Source organism: Peromyscus californicus, unplaced genomic scaffold (assembly GCF_007827085.1).
Source record: "Peromyscus californicus insignis strain IS unplaced genomic scaffold, ASM782708v3 Scaffold_5__1_contigs__length_169319896, whole genome shotgun sequence".
Lineage (NCBI taxonomy): Eukaryota > Metazoa > Chordata > Mammalia > Rodentia > Cricetidae > Peromyscus > Peromyscus californicus.
The window spans coordinates 16359973-16386039 of NW_026294573.1; the positions used below are offsets into that span (position 1 = coordinate 16359973).

The 26067-nt window shown below is 46.3% G+C and overlaps 1 protein-coding gene and 1 long non-coding RNA gene across 25 annotated transcripts in view; one reads left to right on the plus strand and one right to left on the minus strand.

Moving 5' to 3' along the window:
* Positions 1–11569, minus strand: part of Eif4g3 (eukaryotic translation initiation factor 4 gamma 3) — a 230441-nt gene extending 218872 nt beyond the window's left edge. For 10 of the 24 annotated variants that reach the window (XM_052717673.1, XM_052717672.1, XM_052717669.1 and 7 more), the window contains exon 1: positions 10902–11235. In XM_052717673.1, the coding sequence (XP_052573633.1) occupies positions 10902–11134 (233 nt within the window). In that variant the 5' untranslated portion in view covers positions 11135–11235. Of the gene's footprint in view, positions 1–10901; positions 11257–11460 lie in introns of those variants that run through there. The other 14 variants (XM_052717660.1, XM_052717655.1, XM_052717657.1 and 11 more) reach the window with 4 other exon arrangements.
* On the plus strand, positions 11017–25832 carry LOC128097276 (uncharacterized). Its single transcript, XR_008213831.1, has 3 exons — positions 11017–11124; positions 23814–24562; positions 24742–25832. It is a non-coding gene; the product is annotated as an uncharacterized LOC128097276 (long non-coding RNA).
* Positions 25833–26067: the final 235 nt, after the last annotated feature.

Consider the following 26067-nt stretch of genomic DNA (forward strand, 5'->3'; position numbering starts at 1 on the left):
CATGCTAAGGAACAGACACCCATGACAAGACAACTCATTTCATTCCTTACATATACAGAAGGCTCAGAAAGAGGTGAATACTTACACACAGAAGTATTAACTATTGCCTAGGGCAAGAACTAAGGAAAACAGGAGGCCTAATGATCTGCTCCCTTTGGAAGTGATAAAAATGTTCTAAAACCGTAGTGATGGGGGCTGGAGAGACAGCTCAGCGGTTAAGATAATTTGTTGCTCTTGCAGAGGACCTGGATTCTATTCCCAGCACTCCAGTTCCAGGGGACAGCACTTCCTTCTGGCCTCCATGGGAAATGCACACATGTGGTGACAGAGACGCAGGCATAACACCCAGTGACACATAAAGAAGCCGGGGTGATGGGTGGACAACTTTCCATGGTGTCGTCAGATGGACTCCAAACTCCTGACTGTAGACTCTGAATGAGCGATTCCCAGCCTCGTCCTATCCTACTGCATGTCCATTAGATCTGAATAAAACTGTCTAGACATAAGCAAGATGTGGTGGCACACACCTTTAATCCTGGCACTCAAGAAGCAGAGGCAGGCAAATCTCTGAGGCTGAGACTAGACCAGTCTGAGTAGCAAGTTCCAGTCGAGCCAGAGCTACACAGTTTGACCCTGTCTCAATCACCCAATCAGCCAACCAGAGGAAATATAAATAACTGAAGGGGGGAGCATGACAGCGCAGGGGGTAACGGTGCTGGCCATGCCTGCCCACCCGCCCGCCCACCCAAGTTCAATCTCCAGAGCAGACAGAGGGGGAAGGAGGAAACAACTCCTGCAAGTTGTCCTTTCACACACACACACACACACACACACACACACACACACACACACACACACACAGTTTAATGGGAGGAGTGGGGTGGGCAGTAGAGATGGCACTGCTGTCACTAACACTTGATGCTCTTAAAGAACTGTGTTCCCAGCACCCAAGGCAGGCAACTCTCAACTATCTCTAAATTCAGCTCCAAGGGACTCAAAGCCCTGTTCTGGTACTTGCATTCACATGAACATATCCACAAGGCATACACACACACACACACACACACACACACACACACACACACACACACACACAAATAAAAATATTTTTTTAAATGTGGGTTAGGCAAATCTAGATCCAGGGCTATGAGTTGGCCTAACCCAACATCCACCCTATATATTAACTGAGGAGCACCTTAAGGTGCTGGTCCTGCAGATCCAAAGCTGCAAGATCTCCACAACACAGGGCAACAACAGGATATCCAAGAGAAGTCCCAGTAAGGATCCAGTATTGATAGTGTAGCATAAGCCAGAGCCTCAAACCGGACCAATGACTCACTGCAATGAACATTTACAAGTAAAGATGTATGGACTAAAGGGTTTACTGTGTGACTCACTGGGACACACTACAGCTTCCACAACAAAGTTTTTTTTTTTGGACGGGGAGGTTGCAAGGGCAAAGGGTGAATACGAAGGAATGGGAAGATGAGTGGAATTGGGGTGCAAGATACGAAATCCACAAAATAATTAATAAAAAGTTAAAACAGAAAGCTGGGTGTGGTGGTGCACACCTTTAATCCCAGCACTGGGGAGGCAGAGGCAGGCAGATCTCTGTGAGTTGGAGGCCAGCCTGGTCTACAAAGTAAGTTCCAGGACAGCCAGAGCTGTTACAGAGAGAAAAACCCTGTCTCAAAAAAACAAACAAATAGGTGGGTTAGGGAAATAGCACGTGACTGAAAGTGTTTGTTGTGTAAGCACAAGAATCTGAGTTCAAATCCCTGGAGCCCACATTAAAACCGAGGAACAGTCACATTCATGTTTGGCACCCCAGCGCTGTGGGTTTGATCTGGGGGGGGGGGGATCGAGCAATGTCTTCAGACTCACTCCAAGCCCCTCAGAATCTAGATCCATTTTCTCAAGCATTCCACCACCAGAATCTGACGCTTGCAGCACTAAGGCGGGACCCTTAGGACCCAGTATCCGCTGTGCTTGTTTCAGAGGGGTCCCTACTCGTAATTCACTTCCTCTGCACATCCAGACCCTGACCCCTTTTTCTTTACACCCACTTTGCAGTCAAGCTGTTTGTTTTCTGGTGGTGTTGGTGGTGGTGGTGCTTTTTTGAGACAATGTCTTATGTAGCCTAGACAGGCCCCCACTTACTATGTAACCAAGGATCACTTTGAACTTCTAATCCTCCTGTGTCCACCTCCCACACCCAGTTTGCAAGGCTCTTTTCTATTTTTAAAAATTATTTATTTGCTGAGTGTGTATGTACATGTCTTTGCACCAGACAAAGTAAAAAGACAGCTTGTGGAAGTCAGTTCTCTACCACATGGGTTCCTGGGACCAAACTCAGGTGGTCGGGTTTTTCTGGCAGCAATAATCTGGCCAGTCCTCAAGTTTCTTATAAACTGTTTTCCAGGGCCCCGTGAAGCCTAACAAAAAGACAAGCGGTGCCACCTCACTTTCTCACAGGATTCCTGTCTACTCTCACAGTGAGAGCTCAAGGACTTACACTGCTGGGTAATTTTCTGTTCCTTCCTAGTTGGACCCTGTCATTTCTCCCTTCTCTGTTCCCACCTCAGGCCTGCTTCCCTAACCCAGATCCCTCATACGCTATCCCCCCTCTCATCATTCACTCATCACAGAAACACTTCTGATACTAAGTCAGGAAATCAAGGAGAAGCTGAAGTTAGGAAATCAAGGAGAAGCTGGTCTGGGTGGCTAGAGGCTGAAGCAGGAGGACCACCATGAGTCTGAAACCAACAACTTATGCTACATATCAAAATCCTATTTCAAAAATACCAAAAAATAAACCAGGCATGATGGTGCACGCCTTTAATCCCAACAAGGGAGACAGAAGCCAAGAGATCTCTGAGTTTGAGGCCAGTCTAGTCTACATAGTCAGTCTCAGGACAATCAGGGCTACACAGAGAAAACCCTGTCTAGAAAAACAAAAACAACAACAACAACAACAAAAAGAAGAAGAAGAAGAAGAAAGAAGAAGAAGAAGAAGAAGAAGAAGAAGAAGAAGAAGAAGAAGAAGAAGGAAAAAGAAGAAGAATCTAAAACTGTAGATAATCTGAACGTATTTTCCAAAAACTAAGAGTTTAAGTCCATTAAAATTCAGATCCACACAGAGCGGGAGCTCAGCTCAGCAGCCAAGCATACGATTAGCTCCTTTGTGTACTGCCAGGACACAACCCTGACACAGGTGCATCAGTGACACACAAGAGCTCAGTGGCCATACTCTATGAGACCCCCTTAGAAGCCAGGCATGGGGGCACACACGTGAATCCCAGCACTAAAGGCTAAAGCAGAAGCTGACTCTGTCCAAAACTAAAAAACAAACCCCTTCCCAGTCTTAATCAATCTAAGGTTGACAGGAAGTGTTTCCAAGCCAAAGTCTAACATCACAGGGGCGGAAGTCTTATGAGATCAAGAGAGAAGACACATACACACGATTTTTTACTCGTTTCTCTGTTTTTTAAACTTTCTGCTAAAGCCAGGCACAGTGACAGCGCCTTTCATCCCAGCACTTGGGAGGCAGAGGCAGCAGATATCTAAGTTCGAGGCTAGCTTGGTCTACACAGTAAGCTCCTAATGTTACTTCGTATGATAAACCCGATTTTAACCTGACTACACTCTATCTGACTATACATGTTGCTCCTGCGGCCTCTGCATGACACCCTAGTCCTCATCCCCATATCTAAACCTCGAACCCAAGCTAGCCCCTTCAGATTTGTTCACTGGGTCAGCACTATTCCATCTCAAAGGAAATCACACAAGATTTTCAATTTAATCGTGTATCAGTACGAAACAATCTCAGGACAACACTGAATGCTGAAAGTGAGTTAAGATGCCATGCACAGTACCCCTAAAACCAAGCACTATTCTAAGTCCTGCAAGTCCATGGTGAACGGGGACAGAGGACACATCTGCCTCCGTGGCACTTACATTTTATCAACAAACGCTAACATCTTAAGAGTCGGGAAGCACACAGTGGGCTCAAAACACACAAAGAAGCTATAGTTAATAAAGGTCACAAAAACTGACAAGTTTCAAATGCACTTAAAATAGACTGAACTATCTCCGATTTCAGCTGAGGCACCAGGACAGTGAAAGGCTCCTCCTGGTTGGCAGTAAGCCAAAGAACTGGAAGTCATTTGAGAATCCCAAAGTCTCATGGGACCCTGCGGCATTTCATCCATTGCAATCTCAGCTGGGCTTCGGCCCTGCTGAAGTAATCTGCCTGCCTCACAATCAGGAAACCCTCTCTTACTCTAGTAACTCCAATGCTCTCCCTAAACTAAAATAGCTCTCGCAGAGTTTACTCCAGAACCAACTTCCTCTCATACCTCGTAATGAACTCATACCTCATAAAAACTCACTATCCTTACCCAGAGTGACCTAGTCACTGACTGTGACAACCTTATAGTCTCAAACCATGCCACAACCAACTTCATACAGCCTACAGTATGACATCACAGAGACATTTCAGTCTCTGGCTAAATCTAGTAGGAAGCCCTAAACTAAAGGTTTCTTTTTCTTTCTTTTTTTTTTTAATTTTAATTTAACTTTATTTTATGTGCATTGGTATGAGGGTGTTGGATCCCCTGGAACTGGAGTTACAGACAGTTATGAGCTGTCATGTGGGTGCTGGGAATTGAACCCCAGTCCTCTAGAAGAGCAGTCAGTGTTCTAAACCACTGAGCCATCTCTCCAGCCCCAAACTAGAGGTTTCTTATGTGAGCAAGCTATCTTCCTTGGCTTCCTTGGGTCCATGTTAGCATTCTTGGAGGGCCAATAAATTGCCACAGAAACATGTCACTGTCCACCAGACACACAGAGATATCATTAACTGGTCCACATAAGTCCTGTCCTATACTTGCAATAGCAAAACACACCTTCAAGCGCACCTTCAAAATCCCAAGCCCTTGGAATTCAAGGTCACTGACCCCTTCACTGCAGAGAAAAGGAAAAGAGATGCTCCCAAGTATTCAACCAGACTATTACAACATAACACTTCTAGAGACAGGAGAGTCAGAAGTTCAAGGTCATCTTCAATCACATACATACAGAGTTTAAGACCAGCCTGCCCTACAGGAGACCCTGTCTCAAAATTAAATTAGTAAGAGCAAACACAAACCCACCAAATTCAAAACCAGCACTTCTGAATATATCAAGCTCAATCTTGTATTTTAGGGTTAACAGGAATTATTCCAAAATTAAAGTTTACTATCAGAAGGGCAATGGTCTTTTTTTCTTTTAAAAATTTGGTTATTTTAGATATCTTACTATTTTATGTGTACCGTGCGTGTGTGCGTGCAGTGCCTGTGGGGTCTGGTCACAACAGGGCATCAGATCCCCTGGAACTGAAATTACAGACAGCTGTGAGCCACCCTATGGGCTCCTCTGCAAGAATAGCCAACGCTCTTAATCGCTGACCATCATCCAGCCCCAAAGGGCAACGGTCTTGTAGGATAAATGGGAGGATGACACAGTGGAGGACCAGTGGAGCACATATGCTCAGACCATCATGTAGAACACACCCTGAATCTACAGCAATCATATCTACAGTACTTCCTCTAGCTCCCCATACTGGGGTAAGGCAGACATAAAAGCAACATGACTAAAATCTACTAAAATTCCCTGCAGCAGCCACAGAACTGGGAAGAGCCAGGTAGCTGGTGGGCAGCTCTAGGAAGCTGGATCAATTCTTACTCAAGGGTCTAACCTGCTCAGACATCAACTCCCTCCACGAAGCTCTAACTCTGCTGTCCGCAGACCAGACTCACAGCCAAGTGGTCACTGAGTCCTACACCTCAAGAGTATCCTGTTGGAACCAGTCTCTGAGGGCAAATGTTATCTCAGCCCTGGACCCAGCACCAGTCTGGAAGACAGCAGGTGATAAATAAATAAGTAAATTCAAAAACTTACACTGGAGCCTCCAGAGAGACAGGCAATATGTGTTCATTCTCGCCATTACATGTAAAACACAGTTTTCAATTTTGTTTAAAGAATCTCCCTCTCAAGACTGATCAGAAACATCAAGGTAAAACAGCAACTTATTAGTGCCAAGGTAGCCTAAACTCAGTGTGACCAACGTCCACCCCCTCTGTAAGCAGTCAACCTGCTGAAGGCAGGAGGCTGCGCTGTGACAGGCACCTGGGGACTCGATCCCCATGGTGCCTCTGCCTCCCTCTCTCCTCCTCATGAGGATCTGCCTTCAAAAACTTGTGTGGCTTGCCTTGGTTTGAAACTGTGTAGCCCAGAGATCTGCCTGCCTCTGTCTCACAGCATTCAAGATTTGACACTTGCTCGCTGGAGAGGCTTAGGAATGGAGAAATACTCGACACCAGGGCAGCCTCTGCATCCCAGCTGCTAGCTATAAAGGGATTTTGCTGGAGGCCTTGCTGACTTCTGAACAAGCAGAAACCCGACTAACTCCAACAGAGGGCCCCTATGCTGTTAGACTCAGTGAGGGAAGTGAGCATACTTGTCTGAGCAGTCTGTGGCTGTGAACTAATTAAAACCCTGGGCAGCAGGGCTGTGTTCTAGATTACGCCACATGGCTTCTCTCAAATACAGGAGAAAACTGAATCTTCCTCCCAGCCTTACACACAGGCTGCTCACCCAGCCGAGGAAGAGGGGTGCTGTGGGCTTGGCCTTGGTCATTAGTCTGCCACACACTACCTTTCACTAGCACAGGAAATGTAACTAACTTCCCTGAACATCAGTACCCTTGTCTGAAAAACAGACAACACCTACCTTATCAGATATCTTGGAAAAATTAAATAGACTCCTGCATATATGACTTCTAGAGCAGTGGGTATTATTATCCAAATCTAGTTATCCGGAAGGCAAAAAAAAAAAAAAAGACATTACAAGCTTCTCCCGTAAAGAACAGCTTAAAATCGATGGGAGAAAAATTAAAAACAAGCAAAAAAAGCAACGGCAATATCGCAAAGATCGAAAGAACACTTATGACAAAGGAACTAGAGACACAAGTCATCTTCTGGTCAACACGGATCTCCACCTAGTTCTGCTCCTGGGGAAGTCTACTGTCTCATTTTCTTTTTCTTTCTTTTTTTCTTTTTTTTTTTGTTTGTTTGTGAAACAGGGTCTCTCTACATAGCCCTGGCTGTCTTGGAACTAGCTCTGTAGATCAGGCTGGCCTCAAACTCACAGAGATCCACCTGCCTCTGCCTCCCCAGCGCTGGGATCAAAGGTGTGCACCACCACAGCATGGCATAATCAGCAAATTTCTTTCTTTTTTTTTTTTTTAAAGATGACTTATTTATTTGTATTTTATGTGCATTGGTATTTTGCCTGCATGTATGTCTGTGTGAAAGTGTTGGATCCCCCTGGAACTAGTTACAGACAGTTGTGAGCTGCCATGGGGATGCTGGGAATTGAACTCTGGTCCTCTGGAAGAGCAGACTGTGCTCTTAACCACTGAGCCATCTCTCCAGCCTTCCCTGGCTCATTTTCTTAACTGGCTGCTCCAAAACAGTAAGAAGACTCCTCAGGACTATCAGCAACCCTGAGAGAAGTCACACCCAGAAGTCTCCCATACAGGGAGAATACTGTATTCCTAACATATGGAACAGCCCTTCTGCTCAAGTGGGCACCTAACTCAAGTTCATTTATCCAGAATTTTCTGAAAGGTAGGCAGGCAGGCAGTCTCAATCTCCAGAGCTGGGATTTAATGGGAAACCCAGAAACCCCCTGAAGAATTTCAGTAGAAAGTCTGTGTAAGGACTGCTTTTGATCAAAATGTCAGCTGTTCTGTCAGCCAGAAAAAGGATGTCCACTGTCAAGATTCTTAACAGAGCCGTCCCAACCGCAACAGAGAGCTGAGCATATCTCAAGCCAAATATTCCCAAGCTGCGATTTCACCCGGTAGAAGCTTCAAGCTGGCTTCTGTTCCAGAAACCCTCAGCACGTTCTCCTGGCTGTTAGTACTTTTCATGTTAGGTAGGGTTTTTCTTCCCCCAGACCTCGCTCTGCCAGGAGCCATCCTTTGACTCTTTGCAGTCTATGTGGCCATTTCTCCTTCAACTGGCTTCAAGGGTCCTTCCTGCTGTGCAAAGCTGATGCCTCCTTAGAAATAGCTTCAAGTTTACATTCAAATCCCTTGTTTCCAACACTTCCCTTCATTTCGATTGACACTTGAACACTCAGTACAAATGAAGGACACCTGGCCATACAACCCCTTCCAATACTTTAATATACAGCTTAAGCTAATTAATTTGAAGCAAGCAATTGTACCCATATATTCTGAGATCTACTCAAGCCACGCAAAGAGTAACTCCAGCTCTGCATTTCAGCCCAGGGCTTCACGGGTACAACTTACTGATGATGATGGCGCTTGCAAACCCAAATGCCCACATTCCCTCCAGTTGGAAAGCAGAACTGCTCTACTTCAATCCATTTCCGACCTCGTCCATTACCAGGTGACACTATTTTACCACTCACGTGTTCGGAGAAGCCTGCAGCCTGTGCTTCATTTACTATCTAGATAAACGCTTACAATTTAGCAATGTAATCTTGCCAGATGAAAGGCAGGAACTGTAGAATACATCAAGTGTAAAATGTCAGCTGCCATGACATGGGGCAAAATGCAACCCTAAAGCAACATAGTTGGAACCAATATTGTGACGAAGGATTTAAAATGATGTCCTCTGAAAAGGGCACCTTAAACTTACTCATCTTTAACAGATGTATCTTCTATTCTAAAGAAAAGATAAAAATTTTTTTTTTTTTTTTTTTTTTTAAAGATTTATTTATTTATTATGTATACAGAAGAAGGTACCAGCTCTCATTACAGATGGTTGTGAGCCACCATGTGGTTGCTGGGAATTGAACTCAGGACCTCTGGAAGAGCAGTCAGTGCTCTTAACCTCTGAGCCATCTCTCCAGCCCGAAAAGATAAAAATTTAACTTGAAGCACCAGTCACTACTTCCAGGTTGTAACCAGCTGCGAGTCTTTCCAGTCCTTCGACTGTGAAGTGCACCGAGAAAAAGCACAGTTGGGATACTCAAGTCACCCGATTCATAGTCAAAGAAGCCACCAACTTCACCACGGGCTGTCACATACAACACTGTGATTCCCTACTTCCTATTCTGTATGTCACGAGCACATGCTATGTGCTTCCTCTGGTTAACTCCCTAAAAGAGGCAGGTAATGAATAACTCACTTGGTCCTGAGACAGAAACCTACAAGCACAGTCCATCAAGAAAAACAACCCTAAAATTAGGAAGGAATCTGAACTAAGTATGAAGTGAAGCTAGGTAGATGAAGCGACCCAATTCTACCCTGAAGCAGGCTAAGCAGCCAACCTGCTCCTTCACAGGCCAGCAGCTGCGCATGTGGGTCAGAAGTAACTGGGTTTTCCACGAACACTAAACATTCTCAGCAGTGAGCGAGCACGTAACAGAACCACGCAGGGTCAAAACGTTATGAAATCAGTGCACACACCACACTGGAGCTCTGAAAGATGTGGACTAACAACACTTAGAGAACACAGAAAGGACACTTGACAGAAAGCAAGCCACGACCTGAGGTGACCCAAGGGAAGTGTTTTTCCCTTCTCAAAGTAACCAATACAGACAAGAATCAAACTAGATGGAAAAGCTCTGCAGCCCTCACCGCCGGCACCTACTAGCTCAAACAGCATGACTATGTCTACAGTCAAATACAGGGTGGCAGATGCCAAAGTCACAGCACAGCAGACATCCAATAATCATTTGTTGATTTTCACAAGTACAAGGGACGGTAGGGAGGAGGGGTGAATGATGAAATGTTATTCTCAGGTAGGCAACAAACACCTTGCTTATTAGGTGGTGGTGGCGGGCAGCGGCGAACACTTTTAATACCAGCACTCTCGAGGCAGAGGCAGGCAAATCTCTTGAGTTCGAGGCCAGCCTGGTCTACAGCCAGGGCTACAATACATAGAGAAACCCTGTCTCCAAAAAACCGAAGAAAAAAAAAAGAAAAACACCTTGCTGAAGCTCCATGGGAGCCATGAATTCGACGTTTTATTCTGATTAAAACACCTGGTCACTAAGATTTTTTCAATCAAAGCTGTCCCAACTTCGACATCATGAAATTAAGACACATTCGAAACTAGACTCTTTCTCAGGAGTCCTGGTACCGTCCAGACATTAGGCCTATAGCGGGGCAAACTTACTAAATAAAGCCCTTGGGGGAAAAAATGTTCAGCAAAACACCAGTCTTGGAAGAAGTGACACTTCTGGGGGTGCTGGGTAATGTGAGTTAACTTCCTCTTCCTTTAAAAAGGTCAAAGACAGGGAAGAGTCCACTGTAACATTTCCTCCTTAGCCCGTTCCACCACAAACCACAACACAACTCTTAATTGCTTTAAAAAAATTTTTTTAAATACATTAGCCAGAGGTAGTGCTTTTTGTACACTTGCACTATACGCAGAGGACCCAACTTACCTCGGGAACGAGCTGATTCGTTTCGAACAGGAAATTTACCTTTAATAAAGTTTACCGTGGCTTCGAAATAATAGGGAGGCCACCGAGCCCCGCAGAAGGCAGGGCCTCCCAACAATCAGAAAAGCCTTGCCTGCAGGGCTGGTTCCAGGCACCAGCAAATTCTGCCCAATAAAGGGGAGGGGGCTTTCAAGGGCAGGGTTCCCCCAGATCCACAAGAGCTGCAGAGGCATGGCCCGGTGGAGCTAGGGTGCACGGTACCGCAGGGGGTCCCGGGGTCCCAGCAATGCTGCCACCGGTGCACCCCAAAAGCTCGGGCCAAACCCGGAGCACCGGGCTTGAGCGGCTGCCCGTCCCTTCCCTTGCTGGGCTGTGGCGGCAGGCAAGGAGGCTCCCACTAAGGGTCGCTCTGGACCGCTGGAAGGTGAAAAGGATACTGTTGGGGCGCCGGGGTCTGGAGGGCCCTGATGTTCGGGTGAGGAGGGGCCGCCGCTGCCGCTGCCGCTGCTGCTGCCGCCGCCGCCGCCGCTGCCGCCGCCGCCGGGTGAGGAGGCGGTACCGCCGCCGCTGCCGCTGCCGCCGCCGCCGCCGCCGCCGCTCCGGTGCCGGGTCCGGTTCCTGCTGCAGCCGCTGAGCCTGATTTCAGAGCCGGTTTCTGCGGTAAACTCATGGCAAAGCGAAGCCACCAACCCCCCCAGAGCGGGACCGGGCGCGCCGGGGTGCAGGGGCCGGGGGCAGCGGAGGGGCGGGATGGGGGCAGACCCGGGGAGGCGGCGGGAGCGGGGGGCCGGGGGGAGGCTGGGAGGAGGAGGAGGAGGGGGCCGGGACCGGTCACACACGCCCTCCGCCGCCGCCGCCGCCGCCTCCGCCGCCGCCGCCGCCGGCAGCAGCAGCCGCCCCGCGGGCCAGCACCACCGGCTGCCGGTCTCCGTGACAACGCGACCCCGGGGAGGGGGGGGCCGGACCCGGCGGGGGCAGGAGGCGGAGAGACCGGACCTTTCACGGCAATATCCTCATGGACCGGCGGCGGGGGGTCTCTGTCCCCCTCCCCGGGGGAAGCGGCGCCCTTCTCGGTAGCGGGGCTCGGGCGATGCGGACGGATTTTCTTCACTCAACGAGCAGAGCATCCAACATGGCGCTGCGGCCGCCTCCAGCAGTCCGGCAGGACGGCCGCTCGGAGCTTTTCGGCCTTTTTCGGAAGGGCTCGGCGGGCCGAGGGTAGAAAGCTCCTTCGGCTCTTTCCGGAAACTGGGAACGGCCGGGGTTCTTCGGGAGCTCTCGGGAGCGTCTTCGGCCGCTGCTCGGGAGAGCCGCTGGAGCTGACTCTATTTCTCGGGAAAGATCGGTGATCTGGGGCTGCTGAGGCTCTCCGCCGCACGGTGCCGGGCGGAGGGAGAGACCAAAGGAGAGGTTTTTAGGGAGAGAGCCCTCCCCTGAGGCCCAGCCTGGAAGAACAATAGTAACGGCACCCGAGGCCAAGGTCCGCCGAGACCTACCAGCGAGCGTCGAGAGGCGCCGGAGCGAGAAACCGAGTCGCTGTAGAGGGAACGGCTAAGCCAGAGCGCACGGCGACTGATAGGAACCCGCCTGCCGCAGGGACTTATTAACATAACAGATGCTACTTGCCGGCACTTGACGTCGCAAGTCACGGGCATTATGTCGACACGTCGTCCTCGGATGCTCTTAAGTGCGAAATGGAACGAGGAGGCCCAGAGAAGAAAAGTGACTTCCCCAAGGTCACCCAGCTGGGAATGAATGGAGCGAATCCAGAATCTGGATTCCACCTTCTCTGAGATGAATCTTGCCTTCTAGGATGCAAACGGACCTGCCTTACCAGCAACTTTGACCCAGGGCTCTTTAGGGTGGATGTCTTACCGAGGCCTTCCCCAAGACTGGAGAGGCCTTTGGCCACAACCTGTAGTCGGCTCCCCATCATCGTTTGCTGAGGTGACACTTGTTGATAAGGTCCCCTCCTCCCACCTCCATCTACACTTTACACACCACACTTGCACCCCTCAGTAGGAGCCTTATCCCCAGCAAACAGTAATATTAAGTGAAAAGGAGTCACAGGCATCTACGAACTATGAAGATTCAGAGTATTCATTAGCTTATATAGTCCCAAGAAATAGGTAATATCCATTCTTACTAATGAAAAATCAAAGAGGCTTGACTATCATCCACACAAAACGAAACCGAAAAATTTGAGGCTCAAAACTGACAGATTTTGCTAAGGCCATGTGACCAATGTAGTGGACAGAGGTAAAACTAGTGCCCTGGATCTGAGGACATACCTAAGTGGTAAAGAATGCTTGCCTTGCAAGCATGAGGACCCCAGTTCAGTCCCCAGAATTTACTCAGAAAAAGTCTAGCATGATGACCTGTGTTTCTAATCCCAGCACTGAGGAGCTGGTGACCAACAGATAGATCCCTCAGGCTCACTGGCCAATGGGCACGCTCTGTCTGGTGAGATCTAGGCCAGTGAGAGACCCTGTCTCAAAAATAAAAAGGTGGACAGCACCTGAGGAAGAACACCTGAGGTTGTCCTCTGGCTTCCACACGTGAACATGCACACACAAGACTATTAAGACTGTTCTGGGCAATGGTGGTGTGTATCTTTTAATCCCAGCCTTGGGGGTGGGGGCGCAGAGGCAGGTGGAGCTCTGAGTTTGAGGCTATCCTGGTCTACAGAGTGGGTTCCAGGATGGCTAGGGCTACACAGAAAAACCCTCTCTCAAAAATCCAAAAAAAAAAAAGATTGTGTTCTGATTCCTACCTACTACATTGGTGGGTTTGGGCGCTGGGGTGTAGGTTGGTATTTCTGGGTTTGTTAGCTTGCTTGTTTTTTGAGAGAGGGTCTCAAGTAGCTCAGGCTAACTTCAATTCCCTATGTGCCTGAGGATGACCTTGAACTCCTGATCCTCTTGCCTCTACTGGAATTGCAGGCATCTGTGCCCTGCTTGGGTTTTTTTGCTTTTTTTTTTTTTTTAAGCTTTACATGTAGTGCATACCTAATTCATGACAACTCCTGGGAGCCCCAGATGCTCCCAGAAGGGTAAAAGAACACCTGGAAGGCATGTTCCCCACCACCTCTACCTGGCTGAGCCTCCCCATCTCCTGACCAGGACACAGCAGCTACTTCCTACTATGGCATCCTCAAGTGTGGAGTTCCCACTCCTCCTCAGGCTTGAGTAACTCCAGGGGAAATTCCCAGGTGGTCCTTCAGTTCCCCAGCTTCTCATCACAGGTTCTGAGATCTCAGACTTCTTTATCCCAATCAAAATCTGTTCCCAGCAGAAAGATTTGACTTCTTGTTTACAGTAGGCTGATAGCAGATTGATAATTGCTTAATTGTTATTCTTTTCTGAGCTAGTTTCCTTTTTTTAATCTTAATAATAGCTACAAGCATCATGCAATTAGCATGGGCTGGGCCTTTGCTAAGCCTTCTGTGAGCATTATCGCTTTCAAACAGGATAGATCCTGGGCAAAATAATGTTAAAGTGTAGATAAGATTCTGACCTCAGGCAATCAAGCAGGAGAAGCCCAGAGAGCAAAGTCATAGAGATAGGGCTCTCTCCTTTCATCCAAAGCATGAGCCTTGGGGCTAGAGCTGTAGTTCAGTGGTAGAACCATTGTCCTGATTTCATCATTTCTTAAAAAGCTGACCCTGGAGCCATGGTTGAGGGCTTGCTGAACACGTACAACCCATTTCAACACTCCCACATCCCACAGAGCCGCTAACACCGAACACCTACTATGTGTAGACATTTTTCATAGGTTAACTCATCCTCCTGACAACACTGTAAAATGAGTGTTACCCCTTATTCACCAGCAAAGAAATTAAGACTCAAGGACCTGAAAAGGTCATTTGTGTGACTTCTAAGTGGACATCCTGGGCTTCAAACCCAAGGCATTACTTCTACATCTGTCAGACAGCTTGCCTTCAGCATAGCAACCCTCTCATCACAGATAGATACTGGCAAGAAAATCTGATTTGGTTGTTAAAGAGAGGGCTCACAGGTTATGAGCAGTGGCTGCTCACCCAGAGGACCCAGGTTCAATTCCCAGTACACATGGTAGCTCACAACCATTTCTAACTCTAGTTCCAGGGAATCTGATGCCTTCTCCTGGCATCCTTGGGTGACAGGCATGTACATGCACAGACATATAGCAGGTAAAACCCCCTACACATAAAAATATTTAAAAATCTGATTTGATCACCTTGTCCATTAAGAGCTTTCTATGAGGACCATCGAAATAACTTAGTAAGTGAAAGCTCCTGCAGTCAGGCCTGATGACCTGAGACTCCCCAGAACCTTCATTGTAGAATGAAGGTAATAGGAATAGGCCCCAATGTGGGAATGGGGCCTTTGTTGCCAAGACACTAAGGTGGCTACTAACTAAGGTTAAAAGAGGAGCCTGGATTCTGAAGGATCTTGGATTTAGGCTAAATTTGAAGGCATTTTGGTGTTGGGGGGAGAAATTCATGGTATTCATGGAAGGCTCTTATTTTCATTTAAAATATGTGTGTGTATGTGTGCTTACATGGATGCTGGTGCCCACAGAAACCAGAAGAGGACATCAAATCCCCTGGTGCTGAAGCTAACAGGCTTTTGTGAAGCTACCTGGTACTAGTGCTGGAATTGAACTCAGGTCTTCTGTAAGAGCTGTACACATTTCCAACTACTGAGCCATCTCTCTAACCCCTAGAGAAAGGTCTTAATCCCTTTGAGCCTAGGTTTTCCTCATCTGTAAAACAAACCCCACCTCCTGGAGTCTGGGGAATAAACACAGAGTGCTTACCCAGGGATTTCCTGGTGCACAGTGATTTTTTTTTTTTTTGGTACATTTTAATCATTATGATTCATTTATGCAGAGACATTTCATTGTCCTTTAAAACTCCCTCTGATGTGGCTAGCACTCAAGTGGGATATGAAATTTGAATGACTTAATAATTGTAAATTGCCAGAGGATTTTATGTTACCCCACAGGAATCCTGGGCAACACAAGCCAGGCTCTGCCTCACCACATAGGGAGAAAGCAGGGCCAGAATAGCCTAGAACAGGCAGACCTCATGCCCAAGAGGCATGTTGTGGATGGCTAGCAGCTATTCCCAGAGCCCACCGCAACCTGTGGCAAAAACCTGTATTCCCTGTGCACTGAAAGGAGCACTCATTTTATGCATGTTCTCGGGGCATTGCTGTTTGCACAAACATGAACTGGCTCTGGGTTCAGGAAACCCTTCAATTTCTTTTTTTCTTTTTTTTTTTTTTTTTTTTTTTTTTTTTTTTTTTTTTTGAGACAGGTTCTTCCTGTGTTGCCCAGGTTGCCTCCTAACTCTAACTCCTGGGGTCCAACAATCCTTCTGCCTCAGCCTTCCAAGTGAATGAGACGATAGGCACATCACCACATCCAACCCTTAGATCTAGAAGCTTTCATTCTTTCCTTCTTTCTCTCTTTCCTGCCCTTCTCCCCAGTGTTAGGGATGAACCCAGGACTTCACGTATACTAGGCAAACTACCACTGAGCTACAACCCCAGCTCTACTTGTGTATGTGTATGTGTATTTGTTTTGTTTTTTGTTTGTTTGATTTCTGAGACAGGGTTTCTCTGTGTAGTTTTGGTGCCTGTTCTGGATCTCACTCTGTAGACCAGGCTGGCCTCGAACTCACAGAGATCCGCCTGGCTCTGCCTCCCGAGTGCTGGGATTAAAGGCATGAGCCACCACCGCCCAGCAACCCTTTTGGTTTTCTGAAATAGAGTCTCACTCTGTAGCCCAGCTGGACTGAAATTCCTTCTGTAGCCATGCTGACCTATAACTCAAGAGCATCCTCCTACCCCAGCCTGTGCTGGGATTACAGGCCTTAGCCAACACACATGGTCCTTTCTCTTGATGTATTTTGTTTGTTTGGGTTTTTTAAAAAGGTAGTAAAAGGTTTCTGTACCCCAATGTTAAATCTCTCCACTGACGCAGTAAGCCAAATCAAGCCAAATTAAAAATAAAAGACCAAAAAAAATAAATAAATAAATAAATAAATAAATAAAAGACCAGGTTTATTGGCAAAATGCTCTAGGTAGCCTTTTCCTGCACCCCCCCCCCCCCCCCAGAGATGAGACAGGGAGAGGAGACCTGGAAAAACCAGGTAGCCGCTCTCTAGGAAGCAATTTTATTACCCTGTAGGTGTGGTCTTGAGTAACCAGGGGAGGAGCCGCTGCTTAGCAGAGGTGGGGGGTGTAGAATGGGGTTAGTGAGACTGAAGCAGAGCTTCCAACTGAACATCACAGCCTTTTTTGATATATGGGCACTGGTTCAAGTCTGGCTACTTCCTGCTGGCATGGGACAATGTGGAGTCGGGAGTCAGTGGACTCACACTCAGTGGAAGGTGTGCGGGAAGAAGCATTTGATTAACTGCCATCCTGGAGACCTCAGGGATCTGTTTCTTGAGGAAGAGGAGAAGGCAAGTTGCTAGGAGAAAAAATAGGTGGTTATCACCGGCCCTATGAATGGTACTAGCCATGGAGAGAATGGAGATTGCCAGTAAGAATGGAACGGAGATGTGCCCTGGCTGTACCAACAAAGATGGATGGATGAGCAAGGCAGAAGAAGAGCAGATAGGCCCTTCATTGGGTAAATTTAGAAAACCAGAGGGTGGAGGGTCCCAGTTACTGGACAGACCATTTATCCTGGATAGGTGCCCACTTGAGCCTGGAGAGATGGTACCAGAGTTGATATCCCAGGAGCTTGGCAGCTCAAGGGGTGATGAGGATCATGGTGTAGTGTCCTGTCCATTGGTGTTCTAGAGACTTAAGAGATAGCTGTTTGAGGAGTACTCGGTCCCCCAGGGAAAGTGGGGTGGCTCAGAGGCAGTTGGGTCCGTTGGTGTGGGGGCAGGGAGGTAGCTGCCAGCATGTGAATGGAGAAGGGACCTCAGGAGGGAGAGGTAGGGGAGATACCTGGCCAGTGGAGGGGTCTGGGCCAGGAGGTGGTGAATGAGGAGGAAGGGCCTTTCCTAAAGGAGCTCAAAGGGCCTAGGCCTGTAGGAGAGCATGGGGTGGCCTGGAGTCAGGCAAGGGCCAGGGAGGAGAGAGGGCCAAGATAACCTGAGATCAATGGACAGATTTGGTGAATTATTTTTTGCTGAATCCGTTGGCCCTCTCAACATTTCCTGAGGACTGTGGGCATTAGGGAACATAGAGCTTCCAGGAGATGTTGAGAGCTTCCACTCAATGACCCTGGAAGTGAAGGCTGGCCTGTTGTCCATTTGGATGGTCTGTGACATAGCAAACTGAGGGATGACGTGTTCAAGGAGTGCCTGAGCCACCACATCTGCTGTTTCCCTGGAGGTGGGAAATGCCTCTATCTATCCTGTAAAAATGTCAAAAAGAATTAGGAGATAATGGAGCTTTTTATGAGTGGGCATGTGGGTAAAGTCAACCTGCCAGTCCTCGCCCGGTTGGTGTCCTGGTGCAGGGGCTGGCATATCTGGAGGGCCCCCTTGGGTTGGCCTTGGCACACATCTGGCAGGAGGAGTGAACCTATAAAATACAGGCTTGAAGATGGATGGGGTCAAAGACGGGCTCTAAGAAATGGAACAAGCTTTGGGGCCTGTGTGTAAGGTCTGGCGGATGTCTGAAATGACAGACGGGGCCTGACCTGGGGGAGGATGAGGTGGTTATTTAAGTAGCACCATCCATCCTTTGTCTGCGTGGCCCATTTTTTCAGGAGTTCATCCCTCTCCTCTAGTTGATAACAGGGCTGATAGGAGGGTGTCAAAAACAAATATGTTCTGTTGATCCAGTGGAGCTGGAGGCCAACCCCAGGCTACTGAGTCAGCCCTGGCATTGCCTAGGGCCACTGGTTCCTTGGAGGACTGATGTCCCTGGCAGTGGATTATGGCTACCTCTGCAGGGAGCTGGAGGGCCTCCAAGAGCTTGGCTATACGGGGTCTGTTAACTATGGGAGTGCCCTGGTAGTGAGGAAGCCCTGTCCTTCCAAAGGACAAAATGGGTATGGGCTATTAGAAAGGAATATTTAGAGTCTGTATAGATAGATGTCAGCCCGTTGACCCCTGTCTCTTTGGAGAACCTTAGTCAGGGTGATTAATTTGGCCTTTTGTGAAGAGGTCCCCATTGGCAGGTGGGTCACTTCAACTGCTTTAGTGAAAGTGACCACTGCATACGCCGCCTGGCAGTTTCCTGATGTGTCTATAAGAGAGCTTCCATCAACAAAGAGGGTGAGTTGGGGGTTTGTGAGGGATTGGTCTAGAAGACCAGGCCAGGGTGAGCTTAAGGCCTCCACAGCCTCTGAGCAGAAGTGAAATGGGGTACCAGAGGAGGAAGAGAGAGGGAGGAGGGTTGCAGGGTTTAGGGCAGGGCTGGAGGCCAAGGTAATTTGGGGGTTTTCTAGAAACAGTAAATGAAAGACCTGAACCCGTGAGGGTCCAAGGAGGGAGAGAGAAGAATGATTCAGAAGGTCTGACAGGCAGTGGGTGGAACATACAGTGATTGACTGGAACAGGGTGATCTTGAGGGCTTCCCAGCCACTGCTGCTAGGGCTCTTAGGCATAGCTGCCATCCACACAAGGGAGGTGGGGGTGGAGGGGGTGTTCCTAGGTGTTTGGACAGAAAAGCAACAGACCGATTTGAAGGTTCAACTGGTTGGACTAGAACCCCAGTGGTCAGGTAGAGTCTGGAAGAGCTAGGGCAGGGGCTGTTAGAAGGGCATCCCTCAGTAAAGAGAGGGCTCACTGTGGTTGGGCGCTGTAAATCCCACAGGGCTCGGACTCTGTCAGAGGTGAAAGTCTTAGACCCCGGGTTGAGTTGAATACCAGATACACCACGGGGGGGGGGGGGGGGGGGGGGGGGGGGATGCATAGCTGAGCCTTAGGTGGGGAAACATGGTATCCCAGGGGGCAGAGGTAGGTCAGGAGCAAAAAGGGGGCCTGTTGGGAAAGAGGCAGGAGGAATTGCAGAGAAGAAGGTCATCTATGTATTGGAGGAGTGTGCTAGGACCAGGGTCATAGGTGGAAAGATCCTGGGCCAAGGCTTGGCCAAAGAAATGAGGGCTGTCCCGGAAACCCTGAGGAATACAGTCCATGTAAGCTGTTTGGAGGTCTTCTGGGTGTCAAGGTCCTCCAAGGTGAAGGCAAAGAGGAGGTATGAGTCAAGGTTTAGAGGGACAGTAAAAAAAAAAAAAAAAAAAAAAAAAAAAAAAAAAAAGTGTCTTTTAAATCCAGGACAGTAGGCCTGGAGAGATGGCTCAGTGGTTAAGAGCACTGACTGCTCTTCCAAAGGTCCTGAGTTCAATTCCCAGCAACCATATGGTGGCTCACAACCACCTGTAATGAGATCTGGTGCCCTCTTCTGGCCTGCAGGGATATATGCACTGTATACATAATAAATAAATTAAAAAAAAAAAATCCAGGACAGTAAAATGGGAAGTGGTAGGAGGAATGTTAGAAAGGGGGTTGTAGGGGTTGTTAACCACTGGGTGTGTTGGAATAACTGTTTTGTTGATGAGGCAGAGGTCTTAAACTAAACGGAAAGCATCAGAGGGTTTACGCACTCAAAGAATGGAGGTGTTGCAGGGTAAGTTGATAGGAATTAAAAGACCCTGAGACAAAAGGTGGGTAATAATGGGCTTGAGGCCTCAGTGATGGGTTTTAGAAATAGGAAACTGGGGTCTGGAAGGGAAGAAGGAGGGACTCTTAAGGAGAACTAGGGCTGGATGGTGGTGAGTAGCAACGCATATTTGGGGATCTACTAGATAGATAGGGATAGGACAGTCTGGGGTAGGGACCTGTGAGGCTATTAAGGGGAGAAGATGGGAAGCAGGAGAGAGTGTGGGGGCCAAAGTGAGTGTGGCCCCAAAGCAACTGAGGATATTACGACTAAGTAGAGGTACAGGGCAGGCGGGTATGACTAGAAAAGAGTTTGAGAAGAATCGCCCTGCAAGAATGCAGGGAAGTGCCAGGCAGTGGTGGCACATGCCTTTAATCCCAGGGCTCGGAAACAGGCAGGTAGATCTCTGAGTTCTGGTCTACAGAGTAAGTTCCAGGACAGCAAAGACTAAATAGAGAAACCCTGTCTCGCAAAACCAAAAAAAAAAAAAAAAAAGTTGGCGTCCAACTTTTGGGGCATGAATTCACAAAAAAGTTGCTTGACTGTGGCATAGGCCAGAGAGGCACCTGGGCCAGAGTCCCTACCCTGCCGGCTAAGTTTATGTTGCATCCTCTCTGCAGCAAATGCCATAGGTTTTTGGGCTCCAAAACCCATAGGAGTAGCTGCTTTCACACACTCCTCTGTGCACACGGCAGACTCCACAGGCACAAACCCAGGCCCAGGCTCCAAACATGCGGGAATTAGCTGCTTTCTCACGTTCCCCCATGTAGACTGCTGGCTGTTTGGCTTCTCCCCTTTCCTGGTGGGTCGTGGCTTCCTCTGGACCACTCCTCAGGCGGCTGCCACACCATCATCTGCACTGTCATTGTTAGCAGATTTGATGAGTCAATTGGGATTTCTTAAAGGGAGAAATTAGTTAAAAGGGAGTTTTTTTTCCCACATTAATAAGAATGGGAAACACTATTACAATGGAAGGAGTTGGTCTCTGTTTGATAATACATTAGACAGTTTGAAAATGAAACAATTAAATGAGAGGATAATTAACTTAGATGGGTTTGACATAATGTCAATTATAAACATTATCAGTTTGATAAAAACTTATTAAAACAGATAATAGAGATATTCAGACCCAGAAAGAGGATTTTTTTTTCTTTTTTTTCTTTTTTTTTTTTGGTTTTTCAAGACAGGATTTCTCTGTGTAGTTTTGGTACCTGCCCTGGATCTCGCTTTGTAGACCAGGCTGGCCTCAAGCTCACAGAGATCCACCTGGCTCTGCTTCCAGTGCTAGGATTAAAGGTGTGTGCCACCGCTGCCCAGCCAGATAAAGGAATTTAAAGGAGAACCAATTTCAGCATTGCATTATAAGGTTACAGAGAAACAGCCTAAGGCTTTCAAACAGCCAACCTTAATTTATCCAGTAACCTTACAGGAACTACCAAATGATAGATATCCCCAAGACTGTGTAAGAGCTGAATGGACTCCTGTGCAAATGTTAGATTTGAGGAAACTCAAAGAAGCAATAGTCTCATATGGCATGCCCTCAATGTTTGTGAAGCAGATGTTAAACTCGTGATCAACTTTTAATAGAATTATCCCTCCAGACTGGAGAGATTTGGTTATAACATTCTTAGAGACTGGTCCCCAATTACAATGGAGGATCGGGTGGAAGGATGAGGCTAAAACCATTGAATAATGAAGTAGGAATAGAGGTATTGAAATTTGCCAAAACAGTTTCTTGGGGAGGGTGATTATGCTGATGTACAAAGACAATTTTTTTTTTTTTTTTTGGTTTTTCGAGACAGGGTTTCTCTGTGTAGTTTTAGTGCCTGTCCTGGATCTTGCTCTGTAGACCAGGCTGGCCTCGAACTCACAGAGATCTGCCTGCCTCTGCCTCCCAAGTGCTGGGATTAAAGGCATGCACCACCGCTACCCAGCAAAACAATCTTTATACGATGACCACACCCTGGCTTTATGCCCCATAGCAGTCTTGAATGCTTGGGACAGAACTAAAGAAGTAGAAAGGGGGCTGGAGAGATGGCTCAGTGGTTAAGAGCACTTACTACTCTTCTAGAGGACTCGGGTTCAATTCCCAGCACCCACATGCCAACTAACAACTGTCTATAACTCCAAAATCTGACACCCTCACACAGACCTACATGCAGGCAAAATGCCAATGCACATAAAATAAAAATAAATAAATTTAAAAAAAAGAAGAAGTAGAAAAGAAAATTGAGTCATTTACTAAAGGTATACAGGGCCCAAAAGGAACCTTCACTGATTTCTTAGAAAGACTGAAGTAGTAAATAGAATGATACCAAATTCAGAAGCTAGACAGATAATAATTAAATCTCTGGCCTTTGAAAATGCCAGTGTACAATGCAAAAGGGTAATTAGGCCATTAAAGGCAAGATCAGCACCCTTGGAGGAATGGATCTGAGATACAATCAGTATTGAATATCCTGACCATGATGATGCTTGGATAGAAGGGGTGATTTCCAGAGGTTTGAAGAAAAATAGTATAGTCAACTGTTTCAATTGCAGTAAACAATGTCACCTAAAAAGGGACTGTAAACAGAGCATTCCTAGAAACAATTTTTTTTTGAAGAAATAATCCCAACAGAACGCCCCTCCCTTCTGGATTATGCAGAAGGTGTGGCAAAGGCAGTTTTTGGACTAATGAATGCAGATCAACAAGGGACAGACAAGGTAATCCCTTGCCTTTGCTGACAGGAAATGTCCTGAGGGGCCTCTCACAGACCCTCATGTTACATTCCATTCAGTCCTTTTCTGTCATCATGGAGGAAACCCCTTCCCAGAGCAATTAGAGGGTCTAATGCCTATTGTAAGAAACCATACAGCTCTAGATGATAGAACAGCTATAGAAGAGAGAACAAAAAGTCAGAAGAAACTATAAATCAAAACTGATAAAGATTAGATTGGGAACTTCCCCAAAGTTAGGGTTGGGGAAGGTTTTGTTTGTTTGTTTTTTCAGGAGAATGAAGGGTAAGGAATCTGAAGAACATTGGACAAATGAAACATCTGAAGAAAAAGGACAAATCACCCAAAAAAAAGTCCCAAGAAAAAGAGTAAATTGGCCTATTGGTATATCACATATTTAACAGGATAAAATTTCATAAATCTTCCTGTTTGTTTCTGCTGTTCTCTACAGAAACATAATGCAAATGGTTTTTATGTGGTCCCAGTTCAATAAAAAATTAAAGCAGGGCCAGGCGACAGTGGTGCAAGCCTTTAGTCCCAGCACTTGAGAGGCAGAGCCAAGTAGATCTCTGTGATTTTGAGGCCAGCCTGGTCTACAGAATGAGCTCCAGGACAGGCACCAAAGCTACACAGAGAAACCCTGTCTTGAAAAAACAAAAAACAACAACAAAAAAATTAAAGCTGGATTTGGAGTTTGTACGGCTCTCTCCTTCTCTAAATCTAAGCATGCTTGTTAAAGGAAAATGCAAAATCTCTGTATCATGTTAGACGAGCCACCTGATATGAGACAGAAGAAAAACCAAAATTAAGAGACTATTCTATTGCTACTAATCTCATGATCCTTTGGTTTTATTTTAACTCTTTAAAACTTTTTTAAGGTATGAATTTTATGTCAAAATTTATGATTAATATATATATATTTAAAACTTTTCTCATCATATTAATGGTTATATAGAGTACTAACTAATTCTTTAAAAAAAAAGGCTTCATCTAACTTCTTGTATATGATTTCAGGTTTGAGTCTCTATCAGTTTTCTGCAGTGAACCATGACCACATCTAACAGCAACCTTTGAAGTCTCCAAAAAGATCATGGGGGCCCACAACGATGATTCCATCAGGGCTATGATAACACCACTAAGCTGACAAACACCACTCAAAGATCGGCTTAGGACTACAAAGTGCTTAGGACAATTTCCAGATGGCTAACTGAAATGATCCAGCCTCACAGACTACTCTAGCCAGGACCTGAGACAATCCCTGCACTTTCCCATTATGCAGAGATTGGACAACAAATGATACAGCTACCTCTCCCAGGACTTGACAATTAACCCAAATTTTCTTTTCAGGATCCCTTAAAGATGCCATCACCCCCAGACAGCAGGAAGTAATTTTAAGAACACGATACCCACATTCCCAAGAGATAGGGTGGGTGGTTTTGGGTCATTTAATTATGGATAGTTGTCATTGTTTTGGTGGTTGATTACAAATTGTTATTGGTAATGGTCAAGAAAAGAAGCTAAACAAAGGAGATTAGACTCAGGGTTCTTGTTTGAAAAAAAAGAAAGACGGGCGGTGGTGGCGCACACCTTTAATCCCAGCACTCGGGAGGCAGAGGCAGGTGGATCTTTGTGAGTTCGAGGCCAGCCTGGTCTACAGAGCGAGATCCAGGAAAAGGCGCAAAGCTACACAGAGAAACCCTGTCTCGAAAAACAAAAAAAAAAAAAAGAAAAAAAGGAGGCTATGGATATGATAAGATAAAAAGGTAGATTACAGGCCGGGCGGTGGTGGCGCACGCCTTTAATCCCAGCACTCGGGAGGCAGAGCCAGGCGGATCTCTGTGAGTTCGAGGCCAGCCTGGGCTACCAAGTGAGTCCCAGGAAAGGCGCAAAGCTACACAGAGAAACCCTGTCTCGAAAAACCAAAAAAAAAAAAAAAAAAAAGGTAGATTACTGAATCTACTAGTTTTAAATATTTTACATTGGATTGGATTTTTGTATATTGTATACAAATTGTGTGTATTGATACAAAGTTGAGATTATTTTTGTTAGAACATTCTGTACATATATTTCTAATCTTGTTCAAGGTATTGTACCTATACAATTCATTTAATGATGCAATGCAAATTGTTAGTCCTTGAAAGTTATTATTATAAACTATTTAGGATAATATAGAAATGCAGGTTAGTAGTTAGTCACCTACTACAATCGAACTTGTAGTCAGATTATGTATGTTTTCAAGGTCAAACAGAGATATATTTTAGATAGACAGGTCATCTTCAAACACTTCAGAGATCTACAGAATATGGCATTTAAGGTGTTTTAATAACATAGATTCTTTTTGTATGGCAAGGAGTCATGTCTGCTCCTGGCAGCACCAATATACTTCAGAGAAGATGATGGGCATCAAAGAAACTCCATATGGAGTTTACTTTCTTTGTGGCAAAAGTTAGCCACTGGGCAAGAAAGTACTCTTGCTTTGACTGCTGACAATATGCTGTCCAAAATGGACAAGCAGGACACAAAGGACTGCCAAACCTTGCCAAGATAATGTAGGAAGGCCCTTCAGAAAATTCTGCTTCATAGAAAAGTCTGTCAGATACGCTAGGCCTCTAGGCTGAAAATGGATGCTCCAATGTTGCAGAGAAACTTTGGGTGACTGTCCAGGTAGTCAGCTGTTTCTGTCATTTTTCACATTTTTTGGAAGTTGTTTGCTCTGCATTTCCTATTTACTCAGGTAATATTATTTCCTTCTTAGGTCTCTGATGGATTTGAAGACTAGAAGATAGTTATAGTTTTCCTTGTTAACAAATTCAGAAAAGAAACTCACTAAAGAGGTGTAAAGTGTATAAGTTTGAAAGATACCTAAAGATAGTTTTTGGTAGGTAATACAAGTTAGGATAGAAAATGAATTAGGTACAACACTTTCGACTCACCAAAATATGATAAATAAGTGAGTATTTTCTCTGAATTTGTCAATTGTTAATGGACTGGACATTATTAATGTAATTCTCCGCCGCCCGCCCCCCCCCCCCCCGCCCCGAGACAGGGTTTCTCTGTGTAGTTTTAGTGCCTGTCCTGAATCTCACTCTGTAGACCAGGCTGGACTCGAACTCACAGAGATCTGCCTGGCTCTGGGATTAAAGGCATGTGCCACTACCACCTGGCTTATTAATGTAATTCTTGACTGTATATATTGTATATAGTTATTGTATTTATTGTCTATAGTTTTTCTTATATTAGTTATAACCTTCTTTTATTATTTTAGACA